This window comes from Bolinopsis microptera, chromosome 11 (genome assembly GCF_026151205.1).
Source record: "Bolinopsis microptera isolate Bmic1 chromosome 11, MBARI_Bmic_1.0, whole genome shotgun sequence".
NCBI classification, from domain to species: Eukaryota; Metazoa; Ctenophora; class Tentaculata; order Lobata; family Bolinopsidae; genus Bolinopsis; species Bolinopsis microptera.
In genome coordinates this window covers 2,657,906-2,677,142 of record NC_087082.1, presented here as the reverse complement: position 1 = coordinate 2,677,142, position 19,237 = coordinate 2,657,906, and the positions used below count along the sequence as shown (strand labels likewise).

Here is a 19,237-nt window from a genome sequence, read left to right as displayed (position 1 = left end):
GGAAACACAATTGGGATCAATAATTTTTCGTTCATAAAATACACAATGGCCACCAATCAACCCTTTGAAACGCAGTTTTGACTCACCATCTTGCAGATTATGAAGAATATTAATTCACAAAACAATCAAACTAAGTAATAAACTAACAATCAAAAACGAAACAATTGGCTGAAAGTTGTTCAGATGTGTAACACATACATAATGACAACTGACTTATGTGATTGTTTTATCGAGATAGATATATCTCTGATATAATATTAATATGCTCGGAATAATGATCACGTCGATAATTCACCGACTCTTGTCAATAACACCAATGTGCGATTCTGATTATATCTGCAGCTCGGTGTGTGCACGTTTTTATAACTTTTGTAATCTAATAAATGATATTAGAGGTTCTTGATTGGCCCGTCGAGAAATATTTGTTCTGATCTGGAACACGTGAGGCTTATCAGCAGATCACGAGGTCAGTGGGCTTATCTGCATGTACACCGTGGACTTATCTGCAGGTATATTTTGAAAGGTTGAGAAAACATTAAGCTGCCGCGGTTATTAGCATCATTGTTAAAGTCATAGGTGTATGTATTGTATTCGATAATAAAGCAAATCATTTAAATGCTGTTCTTTCAAAGGTTAAATAAACATTAAAATATTTCAGTTTTCAGTAGACAAAATAACATGCGGTGTTTGAAACTAGCGCGAAAACGAACAGGGGATCGATGACGGTAATTATTGATCAATTCATTAAGTTTTAAAAAATGGAATAAAGTTTTCTCATCAAGTGGTGGAATCTTAGAATAACAAGAAAGGAGCTGTGTCAATTATTGCCACTACTTTCCGTGCTACAATAGTTTAACTTTTTTCTTCTGGGCTTTGCTTATATTGCTCTATGAATTGATCTATAGACTGTACCCTTAAGCCTTACTAGGGAGTTCAAAAACCCAGTTGTTCTAAAATATTACTGTACATTATATCCCTTTTATTAATTATATCCCTTTGATATTACTTCAACTGGGTTGAACAGTTCTTTGAAGTTTTGGCCTAAACTGTAAACTATGTCCCTTTACTTCTTTCAGCTCTGTGGTTATTTGCACATTGATTAAAAGAATAATGCGCAACTTTGCAGTTTCACACTCCTTATTGTACTTAACACCTCCTAAGCGTGTAAATTGTGTCGAGATTGGTCTACCTTGTGTGGCTCACTTCCAAGCAGTGCCATAAAGTTCAGCTTTAATATAAGTATGATATAGTCACAGAGGATGCTGGTCACACACACTGTCGCAGTGAGTGACGTGTCATTACACCCTGTCACTGTCATTACACCCTATCACGTGTCATTACACCCTGTTCACCCCATGTCTTTACACCTGTCACGTGGCATTACACCCTGTACGTGTCCATCACACAATGTCACGTGTTCATTACACCTGCCACGTGTCATTACACCCTGCACGTATCATTACACCCTGTCACGTGTCATTTACTTCGTTAACCCTGTCACGTGTCAGATTACAACCCTGTCACGTGGTCATTACAACCTGTTCGTGTCATTACACCCTGTCACGTGTCATTACCCTAGAATTATCACACCCGCTTCTCTCCGTAATATCATCGTCAAATTTTCAGGCTTTCAAGAAGATTGCATGCGAGATTATCACTAAAATGGCGCGACAAAAACCTGAGGTAAAGCGTCCTTGGTTTCTGGATGTGAGATAATAACTGTTGCAATATCATTGCAATATCCTGGCTAGGTTATCAAATACCTTTTCATGGCTATTATTGGTACTAGCTTTATAGTAGAGATTCCCACGTGCGCCATTTATCCCTTAAATTCGGGATCTCGTGAAATATTATGTTGACGTAATGTGAATATTTAAAACTTTGGTTTGGTTTTTTCTGTATTTATTTCAACTTTTCAACCAAATCAAAGCCAAGGTTAAATTTGAATGCATGTCTTACAGAGAAATTATGAGGAATCATGTTATTTTCAGAATTCAAAAGATTTTATAAATAATAATTCTGTCAAATTTCAGTCGAACGGCAACAATAACTACTTGGACTTGGCTCCGACAAAAGAAGCAAGCTCAGGGTTTTCTTGCTGTAACAACTGACATCCAACCCTTTTCTCTGACACGTGTTTATAAGATGCTCAAGTATTTGAAGAATGTTATCCGATCGAACTGAGATGTAGGACAGAGTATTGGAGATTTGGAGTCGTGCCAAAAATTTATGAGAAATTTGATGCACCATTATACCGATTACGTCCTTTACTAACATTTATGATATAATAATGCTTGATCAACGTTTTTCATAATGATTTGATTTTAGGTTTTTCTTTTTAAGGTTTTGGTCAGAGTCGTGCCAAAGTTTTGGATTGCTCAGAATATTTATTTTATTTTATTTCTTCGTCTTGAAAATATTTACTGGGTTGCTCAATAGAGCATATTCTGTTAAGTGTGTATAAAATTATATACATTCACAGCCTGAAATTTAATCACTTTAAGTGTTCCTACCTTTAAACTAATAGGAATCTGTATTAATATTTTGGGGTGTTTTACTCAAGAAAATGCGGATAAATAATCTCTCGGATCAATTTCACATCATTTTAACAACTTTAAACTTTGTTTTTAACGTAGAATAGGCGATAACGTTTTGAAAGTTAAAACTATTTATTAAATTAAAATCCTGAATTTTTGATTGATATTAAGTAGATTTAATTTCTTTAATTTATGTTTAAATCTGTGTGCTGGGTAACTCGGTAATCTGCCGATGCACATCTGGGGCACACCTGGGGCACACCTGGGGCACAAACTCGGGCACACCTTCGGGCACACCTCGGGCACAAAGCACACCTCGGGCAAATTCGGGCATGGGGTAATGGGAAACCTTGGGAAAAGAACCTGGGCACATCTCGGGCCACATCTCGGGCACAAATCTCGGGCACATCTCGGGGCACACCTTGGGCAGAACCACCGGGGCACACCTGAGCACATCCTCAGGCACACCCGGGCACATCTCGGGCAAAACCACCTGGGCACCGGTATTCGGGCCAACCTGGGGCACATCCTCGGGCACATCTCGGCAAAACCACCTGGGGGTCACGGGTCCTTCGGGAAATTATGAAATTATTATTTATTACTATGATGATAGATATCATTATTAATATTACTTATATTGGTGATAGTATTATACTAGTATTATACTATCGCAATATAATATATAATATGAGCAATATAATTTCAGAGACACATATCTAATATCTATTTATTAACGAACAAGTGAAAAAACACGATTGAACTGTCCATAAACCATGTACATAATAATTTTCATTATAACTGTAAGCAATATATAACATAATCAATCGGGTATATTCACAAAACTATTAAATACATTCTAATCAAAAAATTCTAGCATCAACCTGCGGGGCTCCTGGTTTTAAAATCTCTTCTGACGGAAGGGCGGAGCGGGTCAGGGTGGTTCCTTCTCAGCCAGATGAATTCAGCGAGGGCGATTTAGAGGGCTGAGAGTCTCTTTCGCGTCCTGCGTGTCCTCGTGCATGTGCCTCTTGGCGTGAAACCACATGCCCTCACATGTTTTCGTATGAACACGGTTGGGACCGGGGGTCGACGATGCCTTCTGCTGTGGTTTACGACAGTGGGTGTAGCCGTGGTGTCGGAGGGGCGTTGACCCATCTCCACTTGTCTGTAAGGAAGATGGTCCCAGGTGGCGACGTGATTGCTTGATTAGACGGAAAAGAAGAGTGTGGTGGTTACGGTTTGTTGTATGTGCACTCCCCAAGAAAGCATTCGCCGGTAGTTCTGCAGTCAGCCTCCAACGTCACTTCCCGATCACTCGTCGTCCGGTGGTACTTCCGTTCGCCGACTTCGACTCGTCATTTCCACGATGTGCCCGCGTCCTCCAATTTCCTCGTTGGCTCCCGTTCTCGAGAAGGTCCTCCACCATACACCTGTCGAATAGCTGGTGTAAAGGGATCGCACTGTTTCTAGTTCATCCGACAGGATTCTCGGCTGCATCAGCACACGCTTGGTACCGTTGCGAGATCCAAAGTAGGTGGAGCGAAGTTGATAAAGTGTATGTCTGCGGTTGTAGAGGACACTTCCTGCTCTGACAGCGAGGGTGGTGTGACCGCCAGGGACAGGACCAACAGTCAGCCATCGCTGTACTTTGTGGAGGCGCAGGATCGTAGCTCATGTGGTAGTGGCACTCTGGACAGAACTCGGTTAGGACGTAGGAGTTCCACAATCGGGCAGTACTGTAGGAAGCTTGTGGCTTCTGAAGAGAGGACACCAGTTTTCTGAGATCTTCGTAGGGAGAGAAAAGTGAGCGCCATATCGAATGATAGTATTAGCTGTTTGTCATGTTTATATATCTCGATTGAATTTTGATGCTTCGGGGGACGGTCACAGAAGAGTACCTTATTATTTGGCCAGATCGCAAGACTTGTTGTTCTAGTATTCGCGTCACATAACTAGATCAAACATTCCGATTCCACCCTAACAGTCGATGAGGCGAAGATTTTGATTTTCTTTGCATAGCGTCACGTGAGAGGGCTGTGAATACTCACCACGTGATCCCATGTTATCGGTGTTATGGCTACCATTTGTTGGGCAATGCGTCCATGCGATCAATGCGCTCCGAACCGTGAATTAACAAGCTCAGATCCGAAACCCTCGGGTATAAAGGTTGTTATCACATAGGTTCCTCATTGCAGTTTTCGTTCTACTACCACAACTACTCTATACTACTCTCATGCCTACTCGATCCGGACTTCGACTATCTCGACCTTATTTCCCCCAACTAGCAGTCATTGTGGCCGGTGGCGCACGAGGTCACATCCACACAGAGTGGCCCCCCCCCCCCCCACCCCCCCCCCCCACCCCCCCCCACCCCCCCCCCCCCACCGTTTGCAACCGGAACCAACTGAGCTTCGCACACTCCACGCTTCAGGCGAAGAAGCACTCCTCCCAAGAGGATATACTGCTATTATTTTTTGTAGTTACACCGTAATACTTATGTTTTAAAGGTTATTGAGATGTTCCGATTGATACTTTAATAATAATAATAATGCTTACCTAATAAATTTATTAGATAATTACGATCAGACTCAATCGTATTTTTCAATGCTAGTTAATGAATAAATTTTTTTAATAATAAAATTGTCGGTTCCTGAAAATTATATTGCTCATACATATAGTTTATCTGTCACCATTTAAGTTATATTAATTAATGATATCTTCATCATAGTAATAATAATAATTCATATGCCCGAATGACCGGGCCCCAGGTGGTTTTGCCGAGATGTGCCCGAGATGTGCCAGGTGTGCCTGAGATGTGGCCTTCAGGTGTGCCCCCAGGTGGTTCTGCCCGAGGTGTGCCCGAGATGTGCCCGAGGTGTGCCCGAGATGTGCCCCAGGTGGTTCTGCCCGAGGTGTGCCCGAGGTGTGCTTTGTGCCCCAGGTGTGCCCGAGGTGTGCCCCAGGTGTGCCCGAGTTTGTGCCCCAGGGGTGCCCCAGGTGTGCCCCAGATGTGCATCGGCAGATTACCGAGTTACCGTGTGCTGAATTTTCAATGTATTAGAGTTTACCTGACCCGCCCCCTATGAAGGGTATTACTATAATTATGATGTGGTGTTTTTGAGGGTCATTCATCGTGTCGCTCGACATGGTGCATGAATTGTTACTTTTAGGTTATGATATTAATATCTTTACTTAGTTTTCAATTCGTTTCAGATCTTTGACAGATTATTCAGGTGACAGAATTTACAGAATTGCAGATAAGTTTTGTGCTGCCATATTATCGAGTCCTTGCTACATAAACCATCTTGACGTTCGGCAGCCTATCTCATAAGTCCGCGTAATATCAGAATATATATTATCGTAAAGTGGGGATATGTGAAATCTCGTCGTAAATTATTTCACGTTGTATGCGTGGAAAGTGTGTTTGTCTTTCCATCAGTCTAGGTCATAACTGACTTATCAATTAATTTGTTAATTAATTAATTAAATTATCGATTGACTAATTAACTAATTGTGCCTATTTGTGTGTACTGTGTAGTCACATTCGTTTCAAATGTCGATATTTTGAGGCAATCAATTAAAATTGTAGTAACGATGAGCAAGTTTTAAATGAAACTATCTAAATATTTGCGTATTGAAAATAACCACCGCTTCTTTTCTTGTTATCAAAATTAAATACATTTATGAAACTTGCGCTTTTTCAAATGAAAATATTATAAATTAACAGTCACACATTAAAACTACACAGTATATTATTATTTCATCAATCACAAGATTTAAGTAAATCTCGTCAAGCGAAAGCTAATGTTTTCTAAAATCCTTCCTTCCGAATTCCGACGGCTTCAAACATGAATCAGATTAAAAAGCAAACAGTGTATCTCATCACCGATTAGTTCATCATTTACTGATCAGAGGACAAACTTGGCCCGTCTCTTCCTCTTGCCGGCTAACATGAACTTATCAAGCTGCTGCTTGAGCACCTTCTTTCCCTTTCTCCCGCCTCCCTGCACTCTTCCTCTTCGTTTCGGTGTAGAATTCTCTTCCTCGACCTGCTGCACGTCCTGCTGTACGTCCTGCTGCACTTCCTGCTGTACGTCTCCAGAGGGGTGAACCTCGTTCAGTATTGGTTGAACATCTTCCTGGTTCACATCTACCTCCTGCTCTTCTACTTCAGTAGATGACGGATCTGAGTTCTCAGATTCCCGAATAAACTTGAGAGCTTGCCCACCGATCAGTGGTAAAACTTCGTCAGCTATTGTGTCGAGATTTCTGGTTTTAGTGAGAAGCTTGTGCACGGAATTGTAGAGTTGAACACAGTTGTACTTGCACCCCGGGGCGTTCAGCACCAACTTGTTACACCTGGTAGTGGGAGGGGGTCAGATGTTGGTTAATTTGTACCTGCCAATGTAATTATGTCGTACGTCAGCTGTAGTTTAACAGAGTATGTGTCAAAATATTTTGGCAAATATTTCGCTGTGGGTATGATTTACTGTTATAATTATTTGCAACTTTGAGTATAATTTGAAATATTTGATGTGATTGTCGCAGAACGGTGCTAAAATCGTTACTCCAAACTTCGGAGAGCGCCTCGGCCTCCCTCCAGACTCCAAAATAGGTGATTACGATAAAGAAGGGCACATGTGTGGTAAGATTATCTGTCAACCTGGAGTCAGTCTTTGTGCAACAGCTGCCATGGTAATTCAGGGAGGACAAATTGGACACCCTGTAGCCACTGTGTATGAAGTAAAGGTGAAGTGTAATGATATCGCGAGTAAATACAAGGACCTACTCGTACCAGCGGTGCCGGAGATAATAATTAGTAATTTCAGCGATAACAGAGTTTTATGTGGGCTGTGCAAGTTTCGTACTTGGCAGAAACGAACACATGAATTAATGTGGTAGGCTTGGCCGGGGAAGGACTTGTTTGTTTGTTTCAGAAATGGGTCCCCTACAGAAACTTGTTAAATGTTAAATTAAACAACAGCGTCCAAGGTGCGACCTCTCTCGAGTTTTAAAACTTTTTTCCAGAAGGAGGGGCTGGAGTCTAGTCGCTGTCGGACATATTTACAATTTTAAATTACTCTAACTAACTTGATGTTGGTACAGACGGCAGTGTCTACTCCCCATTCTCGACACATACAGCGGTTACATCTGTCTGCGAATACCTTGTTCAGAGGGTGTGTCACTCCTGAAAAGTGAGATATGGTTTGGAAATTTTACTTATTTTGTGCTGCTGAGTATTCTAGAATTTAAATAGCATTTTTGATGGAGTGCAGCCTTCGTGTAAACTTGAAAGTTCTAGTAAAATTTGTTTTCTATAAATTTCTTGAAGTCAGCTCATCGATAAATAGTCTTATGTAGGTATGTATCATTCAAATGAGTTATGCGTGTAAACTTTTAATAAAAAGCTACATAATTAACAGGATGGATGTATATTTAGAAAAGTTGAGGTATATTGAGGGTTAAGGTTGAAATTACTGTAGTCTACGTGAACACACTTGTGATTTAAACTGATATCAATTAAGCTCATTAAAACTTATTAAAGTAAATTCAGATAAGAAATGTTCATTTTGTATGTTAAAAATGTTCATTTTTATGTTAAAAATGTTCATTTTTTATGTTAAAAATGACTGCTCACCTTTGTAAACGCAGAAATTGAAAGCCTGCACGCCTCCCAGACAAGTTAAAAGTAAAATCAAAAGCATGCTCGCAACTACCTGATCCTAAACAAAGCAATGGGACACATGAGACAGGCGAGAGTTGTGATATGACGACGAATGTAATCACATTCGTATGTTACTGTTGCGTTAATAATATATTTACAACATATTATGCTCCCTGAGGGTGATATGAACTATATCAGAAGTCGTCTCTGACTTCATTAGAATTAGTTATTTAATCGAACTGGCACGAGATCAGAGGAACCGGTAGGACGTGGTAATGTGGGGGGATGGTTTAGCAGCCGATACCGCTAAACTAACCTATACATTATTTAATAGAGCCACCCAGCTAGCACGTACGTTATTGTATTAAATTATTCTATGACGACATTATTCTGAAATGAAATGTGAATTAGTCAGATCCGAGGATGGCTATCATGGACCGAAATCGAAGTTGAAAAGTTCGGTGATAAATCATGGACGGTTATATTCCGTCGCCTTTATGGCATATTACTCTATCAAGCTCTAGCTTACTAACTTGCACGTAAAATTACAGTCATGTTCTACTAGGAGTGTTGCCGGAGCTATTACACGGTTTAACACGAACATCCACCAACTTTAACTCGTGCGACATGGTGATCATGTTTCAGTCAGATGTTATGTGGTTGAGGCGTGGTTAAAGTGCTGAGATAAAGTTGCTGAGGTAGAGCAGTTAACTTATAATGTTAGTCGAATAGCTCATCCAGGAGTGTCATTTCATTAAGGAGTGATCCTATAAAAATAACATTTTAGAATGTCAGCGTGGCTGATATTTTGGTAGAGACCAACTTAAAATCCATTGTGGCGAAATCTTGAGTAAAGCTTGTGGGTGGGTCTTTGTAAGTTTGAAAAGAGATATAGTATTTTCAGTAAGATGAAGCATTGTTTGAAAAGCGGCGCATGTGCCACAGTGTGCCATATACCTAGGTGAGGTGCTATCATATAATAATTTAGACTATTAAGAGTAGGACACGCCTGTATAATTGATCTGTCATATTGTCCCTAGCTAGAAGTGGTTGAAGTACACTCACTTACGTCGTGCCTTTAGAGCTCGTGAGGGAAACATTTGTCTACTTAATTTGGGAAATAAGTAACACTTTTAATGTTGACTGTTGGCGGTAACATTCAGTGCTACATTGAAGGCATTAAAACTATCGCTGTATGAAAACACTTTAATTTAGCATCACATCGTAGAGGATTGAACGAATGTCTTGCAATTGCTGTAATCTTAATTAATACAAATCCTGCAATATTTGTGGGTGTATTTTTAGTGATCTCAGGTCCAACTCAAGGTATTTACATTATAAAGGTATATATTTAATTAATCTTAAATCTTGGATCAATATTTATTTGTTTATCACAGCACTATTGCGACTTCCAAGTGACCAAAAGTTGATAATATTAGGGCTGATTGCATCGTGTCCAGAACTAGATACCAATAAATTGTGATCAGGAGTTCTCTCCTCAACTCACTACCCTTGGAAACACCAACCAACTGGTGTCACCAGTTGGTTGTCAGATATTATCTCAGTAAAGAAACACCACGGTTGATTTTCTGAGCTCTAGAATACCTCGCTAATCGGTCACGGTAAATAACCTGGTAATCTTGACAACAGTTGTCAGGGTTACCTAACTATAGTTAGTAGCTACACTTGACTACCAACACCTGCTGCACTTCTATACTGACATTACCTTTCTAACAACTTCCAGCTTCATATCTGACTAGTAACTAACTACATGGCGTCCCGCCATCTCAACAGAAATTAGGTCCAGGTTTTTGGGTTACCCTTCAAGATTACAGCCCTAAGATGGAGCGCTATTTAATTGAATGTCCTCGTCCAGGTTGTGGTGCAGTACAGAGCTTGCAAACTCTCCAAGTCCCCACACAGCTGGCACCTGGATTGCGTCAGTTTCATGAGGTAAAGGTGTCGCAATAGGCAAACCCTCTCTAGAATATACTATTATTATACAGAATCTCAGGTCTCTGGGGGATTGGGGATTGACTAATATAGCACAGGGCCTCCAGTTTCTGTGGAATATATTAATAACTAATATAATATATGTAATATTAAAATATTCTAGGTGAGTACCAACAGTGAGGTACAACTACCAGAATTCTTTATTAAGTAAGTTTAATTTTACAGACAGAAATTATGTTTGAACATCGCAGAAGTGGTTGGAAGTCTTTAGACCGGTTTAGGCTTGTAAACGATGCCCCGCAGCCACTTAACCGACGATTAAATGGTCACTTAGTAATGCGGACAGAACTGTTTGGTAATTTTCCTCTAACACAAAAGCTAGTAGGTATTGAATCACTACGACCCTGCCCGATGTAATTCCAGAATTAACTTTCGTAACTTTACGATTTCGGCATTAATACTTCTAGGATTACTAAGTATTCTCAATTCACAACTATTACAATTTACTATATTTAATCTTAACCACTTCCAGCATTCACAATACACCATTCTTGTTGTCTCAAACGAGACTTTTGCTAGTTAGTCTACCCACTGCACAAAGTATTTGCTCATTAACATTTCAAAAACGTATTAAACAGCGAATTCTTTATTTCAAGTAATTGCAGTTTTAAAATGTTGTGGAGTCATGCCAATATGAGCCTGATACTATGGACCTAGTAGTGTAAACTCATTTGGCGTGGATCCCAAACTCGCTCAACCCTGGACTGTGAAGCCACACCAATTTCTGTCATTTCAAAAGTTATCACCCCTAGACGTTGTCTAGACGTTAAGACTAGACAACCACTAGCCAGCTAGAGCTGTAGGTTATTATATTCCTCAGAAAATGCCCATAAATATTATTATTATCAAGATATTGCAGAGTTGTCAGCTGGTCAACTAAATCCTGGGCTATTTATACTTTATTATATTTAACGAATAAAACTGAGCTCTTGCGATGCTGTGCAATTTTCCTAAAAATATTGTCACCGAGCCGCCTGACTATTACTGCGAATTTAACCTGGTAATGACTGGAAAATTGCCAATTTGATATCCACCTGGAGCAGATGTATTAATACCCCAGCTATAATATGTAATAATAATAATTATAATTCTGAGCTGGTGATGTGGGTTAAATCGGCTTTATAATCTCCGCGAGGGAAATACAGATTGTAGGAGCAAGGGACTGTTGACGTCACAATTATTCAGGGTGTGGAGTCCTCCTCCACCACTGGAGGAAGTTATAGTTGGTTGCAAGATTGAAATGTAACACTGAAAGTGTTTTCGTACTTAGAAGTCGACTTATTTAAAAGATTTTACCCGAAAATAATTGATTGTAGCAACCTAGAACTGTACCCAGACGTGTACCGGGGTCCGAACTCTAGGGCGTGAGATTCTATGGCGGCGCCCTAAAAAACAGGACTCTACGGCGTGGAGACGTAAAATAACAGGACTCTACGACAGCAACAAAACAGCCAGTATCGTGGCCGTATAGTGACCGTATATTGGCTGTATAGTGGCCAAACCTAATTTCCCGAATTCCCATCCATCCCGACCTAAGGTACAGCCGATGAAATGTAACACTGACTTAAAACTCAACGTATTGACAACAAAACTGATCAGTTAGGTACAATGAGCACAAATATAAAATCACCTGGGAACTAATTTGACACAAGCATTTCTGTGCAGGAATGTGTTTACGTCAAGAATCTTGAGACAATTCTAAGTTTTAAAGTTAAATAAGAAGAGTTTAAGAAAGATATGATTTCTAAAAGTATTGTAAATAATAATTGTTATTTTGGAATGTTTCGAATGAAGTATTAGGAAGAGTTGGGACTTGGGGGTACCAATTATGTTAATAATAAGTTAATAAAGATAAACATAATGAATTCCACATACAAAAAGTTGTATTAACTTATATAGTTGAGGAAAGCATATAATTAATTACATTTTTACTGGATCTTTGTACCTAGAATTGTTGTTGAATTAAAAAAATTGTATATAAATATTCTTGATGACGTGTGATGTTTGTGTCATTATTATTTGTGATGTTCCCGAGTGCCTTCCTAATGGCTGAAATACGTTTCAGACTGTTGCTCCGAAAATCTGGAACCAACTACCAATTGAAATTAAGACTTGTTCCGATGTTGATCTGTTCAAAACATTATTAAAAACTCACCTGTTTAAGAAAAGTTATGGCATGAGCGATTAATTGACAATATAATAACTTTATGTTATTTGCTTAAACTGTTTAGGATGCAACCTAATGTCATGATCTTTTTGAACTTATTAGCATTTAGACTGTTAGCTCGCTTCACAAGCATGTCATCTTCGTTCCAAAACTTTTTATGTCCTATGCATACACTCCTTGATAGTTATCTTGATCTAGTATCTTTGTTTCACACAATAGAGCATAAGTTTTGTGGTTTATCCACTGGGCTTAGAGTTTGTGTTTAAGCTACCAAATTTTATTATTATTATTTTATTTTAAACTTTTTTCGGAGGTGCCTGGAGAAATATGTTCTAGTTAGTTGTGTCTATCACGTTTGGGGTGGTTCCTGGTACTATAGATAACACATTCCTGCCCAGAATGCTTGTTCCCAGAAAATTAATTTCCAGAAAATATTCATATTACGCTATTCACGAGGCCCAATTGGTTTCTACCTGCTATGGTCGATATGACCATCTCATAGTCATATGACAGGGCAGGGGTGTAGGAATGGTTTTCTTCATGAGGGGGCCAAAATCTTAGAGTTACAGTTTTTTATTTTATTTAGCAGGAGCTTTGGCCACAGCCTGAATTTCAAAAACAGCAAAACGTTCAGTGTCAACCATGCCTGTAAAATTTTTAAGTTTATGGCAGGATGGCCTAAGCGAAGGCTGCATCTTGTCCAAATTCTTTTGGCAGATTTGTTTTGATGATGTTGCACTTGCAAAAGGCCTAGTTGAGCAATTCGGCAATAGAGATCATTTTCAAACACAGTTTTAAGAACGATTCAAATAATACGAATTTGAATGCATATTAGGGCCTGCAAGTAGCTCTGGCGAAATAAGTATAGTTCAAGAAAGGAATGCTTATCGTATTCTCTCAAAAAAATATATAAATCCAGCAAGATTTTGTTGTGCCAATTTAAGGGTCATATCAAAGGATAAAGTCCTGCAAATATTGAAAAATATGCTTACATTAATAGCTATAGGTCTCACTCTCAAAAAGAGTGAGACCTATTAATGTGACTATCGTGCAGTTAGCTGTTAGACTGCAGTTTGACAGGGTAGGTCAGATGATGCCAAAAGAGTTGGCCAATTTTCGCCCCTTGCGCAGATTTTATGGGGGGGGGGCAGTGCCCCCCCCCCCCTCCTCTTCCTACACCCCTGTGACAGGGTCGTTATAACGATATATGCACTCTGCCGAAGATGCATTTATTACGGTCAGATCTAGCGGCATTTAAATAGCGGGCAAAACTACAGAATCTCATTATTTGATTCCGATTCCTCCACATCTTCCAACTCTTGTTAAACTCATATTAATGAATGCCACATGCGAATTTATTAATATCAATCGGAAATAGGAAATTGTTTTGTTGCCGCCGTAGACTACTGATTTTCAGGTCTCCAAACCGTAGAGTCCTGTTTTGTAGGTCTCCACACCGTAGAGTCCTGTTTTTCAGGTCTCCACACCGTAGAGTCCTGTTTTTCAGGTCTCCACACCGTAGAGTCCTGTTTTTCAGGTCTCCACACCGTAGAGTCCTGTTTTTCAGGTCTCCACACCGTAGAGTCCTGTTTTTCAGGTCTCCACACCGTAGAGTCCTGGACCCATACCTGGCTCTGAACCTAATAGGTACTAACATACTTACTAGTACTACTTTACTAACATACTTGAGCAGATATGAAACATGTAAATGCTTTATTGGTCTGATATGAGAAGTCAATGGGTGACAGTCTGGTTGTAGTGTTTGACATGTTGGGTAAAGAACCTGCAAGTGCGTGATGAAAAAAACGAGATACAATCAAAGTGGAATACATAAAGAAGACAATATGTCGGACAGACAGTAATAATATGTCTGTCATATCTGTAACATTATTACGCGTTGTTCTCACAATTGTTGCTAGGTATACCTTTAAAAAGGTTGGTGAGAGGCATGCCTCAGATCAGGAACACTTAAAAGTTTCAGGCTCTAATGTGTCTACACCATTACTTGCATGAGACGATATGTTAGGTGGAGGTGCTGTATCTGGCAGGAAGATATGACTTGTCACGCTTCTTGAGTGCTTTTTGTTTGCTGTCACATACAATGGGTCACACACAACAGGTATCCTGGCTTTGTTAGGGCACGTTATCATAGCCTACAATTTTATCTCCGCACAAAAATATCAAAATTTTTCTTCATTTTAGCACCCGTCAGCGTGGATTATTTTAAGAAAATAAAAAAAGCAACCTTGGGTAAATTGCATAAAACGATCGGTAGGTGTCCGTTTTTTGAAAATGGCAAAATCGTGTACCCGATAAGGTCATAATAGTAGCTGACACCGTCTAACCTACCTACCTATATAACATGTCAGCACACTAAACAGCCACCCTTTATTTCATTGATAACCAACTTTAGCGCTTCTAGCTGTGTCTACAATAATCCTTTAAATATTCAAATCCCATTGAATATTCGATCGCATCTGATATCTAAACTTTTCTTAGACTCTGTTTTAATAAAAAACAGTTCCAAAATTTTTGGGTAGATTTCAGTAATCCATCCTGGTAATCTTCCACTCGTTTTACGTTTGCTACATACAACAAAATATGGAGTTTATAATTGTAAAGCATTCCTTCAAACATGATACATACTCAATGAGTTAGCCAGTGGTGAGTGGTATGATATATTAAGATATTATGACTATGAGTATTACTCATAATGTACCATACCACTGGCTAACTATAGCTACTAGCTTACTATAATACTATAGGCTAACTGTACCTAACTACTAGCTTACCTTTCTGGTTTGAAGAAAATTACGATAACAATTTGTGGGTATGAGATCGTCGATAGACTTGCTTGCCAGTGGGAAAAGAGAAAGCAGGAGTATGGACTTGGTCCAGTGGGGATACCCTTCGCTGTATTTTCTTCAGAAAATGGTTCCCTTGCAAGCCGCAGCGTTGCAGACTACAACTGGGACGTTATACTATTAATATATTAATATAATATTAGAATATTGGATATTTAACTTCATTAAATGGTTATTTAAAACAGGTAACTGTTAAATTTAAAGACCTGCAAGAAAATACGTGGTCACATGATAGGATAATTTTATCGTATATTTTAGATTAAATATTCACCCACTTACGGCCATTTAATGATATCCAATATGGTTTAACCTGTCATTTGCAGTCTGTAGCGTTTTATTAAGCTTCTTCAGAAAAACATTCTTGAGAAAAATAGGTCAGTGATGAGCTTGGTTTTTCTGGTAAAAGAAAGCAAAGGTGTTTAAATATTGTTATAATTATTTATAAAGCAAGTGTTTGTTTTAACTTTCTGCTCCGATGAGAAGAGAACGTTTTTTCGAGGAGAGCCGCTTAGACATGGGCACCGTATTGTTTAAATTATTTAGTTATATTTTATTCAATATCTTTGTCGCATAGTAGCGGGGTAGTAAGTATTGTGTTTCCTTTCCTTTCCTTACAGAAAATTTGGTGTCTTTTTTCTACATTCTGTAAGTCCTTTAGTCCCTTAAAGTAGACCTTCAACTCAATCCCTGTAAGTCCCTAAACCATAACATTTGTTACAGTAGACCCTCAACTCAATCCCTGTAATTCCCTTAACCATAACATTTGTTACAGTAGACCCTCAACTCAATCCCTGTAATTCCCTTAACCATAACATTTGTTACAGTAGACCATCAACTCAATCCCTGTAATTCCCTTAACCATAACATTTGTTACAGTAGACCATCAACTCAATCCCTGTAATTCCCTTAACCATAACATTTGTTACAGTAGACCATCAACTCAATCCCTGTAAGTCCCTAAACCATAACATTTGTTACAGTAGACCATCAACTCAATCCCTGTAAGTCCCTTAACCATAACATTTGTTACAGTAGACCCTCAACTCAATCCCTGTAATTCCCTTAACCATAACATTTGTTACAGTAGACCATCAACTCAATCCATGTAAGTCCCTTATACCATAACATTTGTTACAGTAGACCTTCAACTCAATCCCCGTAAGTCCCTGTAAGTACCATAACATTAACATTTGTTACAGTAGACCCAGCCCTCAACTCAATCCCCGTAAGTCCCTGTAAGTACCATAACATTAACATTTGTTACAGTAGACCCAGCCCTCAACTCAATCCCCGTAAGTCCCTGTAAGTACCATAACATTAACATTTGTTACAGTAGACCTTCAACTCAATCCCCGTAAGTCCCTGTAAGTACCATAACATTAACATTTGTTACAGTAGACCCAGCCCTCAACTCAATCCCTGTAAGTCCCTGTAAGTACCATAACATTAACATTTGTTACAGTAGACCTTCAACTCAATCCCCGTAAGTCCCTGTAAGTACCATAACATTAACATTTGTTACAGTAGACCCAGCCCTCAACTCAATCTCTGTAAGTCCCTGTAAGTACCATAACATTAACATTTGTTACAGTAGACCCAGCCCTCAACTCAATCCCCGTAAGTCCCTGTTAATACCATAACATTAACATTTGTTACAGTAGACCTTCAACTCAATCCCCGTAAGTCCCTGTAAGTACCATAACATTAACATTTGTTACAGTAGACCCAGCCCTCAACTCAATCTCTGTAAGTACCATAACATTAACATTTGTTACAGTAGACCCAGCCCTCAACTCAATCCCCGTAAGTCCCTGTAAGTACCATAACATTAACATTTGTTACAGTAGACCTTCAACTCAATCCCCGTAAGTCCCTGTAAGTACCATAACATTAACATTTGTTACAGTAGACCCAGCCCTCAACTCAATCCCTGTAAGTCCCTGTAAGTACCATAACATTAACATTTGTTACAGTAGACCCAGCCCTCAGCTCAATCCCTGTAAGTCCCTGTAAGTACCATAACATTAACATTTGTTACAGTACACCTTCAACTCAATCTCTGTAATTCCCTGTAAGTACCATAACATTAACATTTGTTACAGTAGACCCAGCCCTCAACTCAATCCCTGTAAGTACCAGAACATTAACATTTGTTACAGTAGACTCAGCCCTCAACTCAATCCCTGTAAGTCCCTGTAAGTACCATAACATTAACATTTGTTACAGTAGACCTTCAACTCAATCTCTGTAATTCCCTGTAAGTACCATAACATTAACATTTGTTACAGTAGACCCTCAACTCAATCTCTGTAGGTCCCTGTAAGTACCATAACATTAACATTTGTTACAGTAGACCCAGCCCTCAGCTCAATCCCTGTAAGTCCCTGTAAGTACCATAACATTAACATTTGTTACAGTAGACCCAGCCCTCAACTCAATCCCTGTAAGTCTCTGTAAGTACCATAACATTAACATTTGTTACAGTAGACCCTCAACTCAATCTTTGTAAGTCCCTGTAAGTACCATAACATTAACATTTGTTACAGTAGACCCAGCCCTCAACTCAATCCCTGTAAGTCCCTGTAAGTACCATAACATTAACATTTGTTACAGTAGACCCAGCCCTCAACTCAATCCCTGTAAGTACCATAACATTAACATTTGTTACAGTAGACCCAGCCCTCAACTCAATCCCTGTAAGTCTCTGTAAGTACCATAACATTAACATTTGTTACAGTAGACCCTCAACTCAATCTTTGTAAGTCCCTGTAAGTACCATAACATTAACATTTGTTACAGTAGACCCAGCCCTCAACTCAATCCCTGTAAGTCCCTGTAAGTACCATAACATTAACATTTGTTACAGTAGACCCAGCCCTCAACTCAATCCCCGTAAGTCCCTGTAAGTACCATAACATTAACATTTGTTACAGTAGACCCAGCTCTCAACTCAATCCCTGATTGCTTCGGTTAAAAGCTTCTTCATTAGGAGCTTTTTTTGCAATTTTATTAACAAAGAAATGTCTTTCCCTCCATTTGCCCAAATATGGGATAACTGACTTAAGACTTTGGCCAAAATATACATCACATTTTCATTTTATTTGGGACGCGCTCTGCCGTATCTATTATGCCAGTGCTGTACACTCAGGAGGATTTGTAATACCAGAGTAGTGGGGTCGCTATCTTGCAGTATTTCTTAGAACTATGGCCCGGGAGAAGACGTAAAAGCAGTGGCGAAACGACCGCCCCGCTACCCCTGCAATGGGGAGGGGGGGCGGCAAAATTTATAACGAGGGGGCGGCCCACAGATACGTTTCGCCTCTGCGTGAAAGCTTCTGGATTAAGAATATCAAAACGGTAGATACTAAATAAAACCGTTATGATGAGATGAATCCTGCCTGAAATAGACCGTACCGTGTCCAATAACGGGAAATATAATGTTATTCTCAAACGCCTGATATTAGCAGTAACGAGAAAAGTACTTTTTGTTCCAAGAAAAGCTAATGTTCTAAGAAAAACTATTCTGTCGCAATAGGGAAAGAAGGTTCACCGCCACGCGAGAGAAACATTCTATGCATTTATATTTTTCTCCGGGGAACTTGGTTAATGGGTGTCTTATTAACTCTTAAAAGCATTGGGTCATGTATTTGCACTATCATCTACTACAGCTGCACTAACCATAATACCATTCATGCTATTTTTGGTTAACGCTCGAGGGATAATTAAATTGATTTGATTTGGTAATGTCATGTTGAGCCTCTCCCACTATAATACAGCTAATCTAATCACACCAGCTATGTGGGGAGGTTTAGAGCTTGTCCCACTGGCCACTGCTGACAAGGGGTTAATGAAGGAGAGGGAGAGGGAGAAGGAGAGGGAGAGGGAGAGGGAGAGGGAGAGGGAGAGGGAGAGGGAGAGGGAGAGGGAGAGGGAGAGGGAGAGGGAGAGGGAGAGGGAGAGGGAGAGGGAGAGGGAGAGGGAGAGGGAGAGG

The 19,237-nt window shown here is 39.6% G+C and overlaps 2 protein-coding genes across 2 annotated transcripts in view; one reads left to right on the top strand and one right to left on the bottom strand.

The window, feature by feature from the left end:
- LOC134822694 (ras-related protein Rab-13-like) overlaps positions 1-19,237 on the top strand; it is a 61,240-nt gene that overhangs the window by 12,123 nt on the left and 29,880 nt on the right. The gene's annotated exons all lie outside the window — the stretch shown is intronic.
- On the bottom strand, positions 6,075-8,556 carry LOC134822693 (uncharacterized). The gene is made up of 3 exons (XM_063833887.1): positions 8,176-8,556; positions 7,629-7,725; positions 6,075-6,896 (listed from the first exon to the last, which is right to left on the bottom strand). Exons 1-3 carry the CDS (start codon positions 8,240-8,242, stop codon positions 6,446-6,448), a joined length of 615 nt encoding a protein of 204 aa, XP_063689957.1. The 5' UTR covers positions 8,243-8,556; the 3' UTR covers positions 6,075-6,445.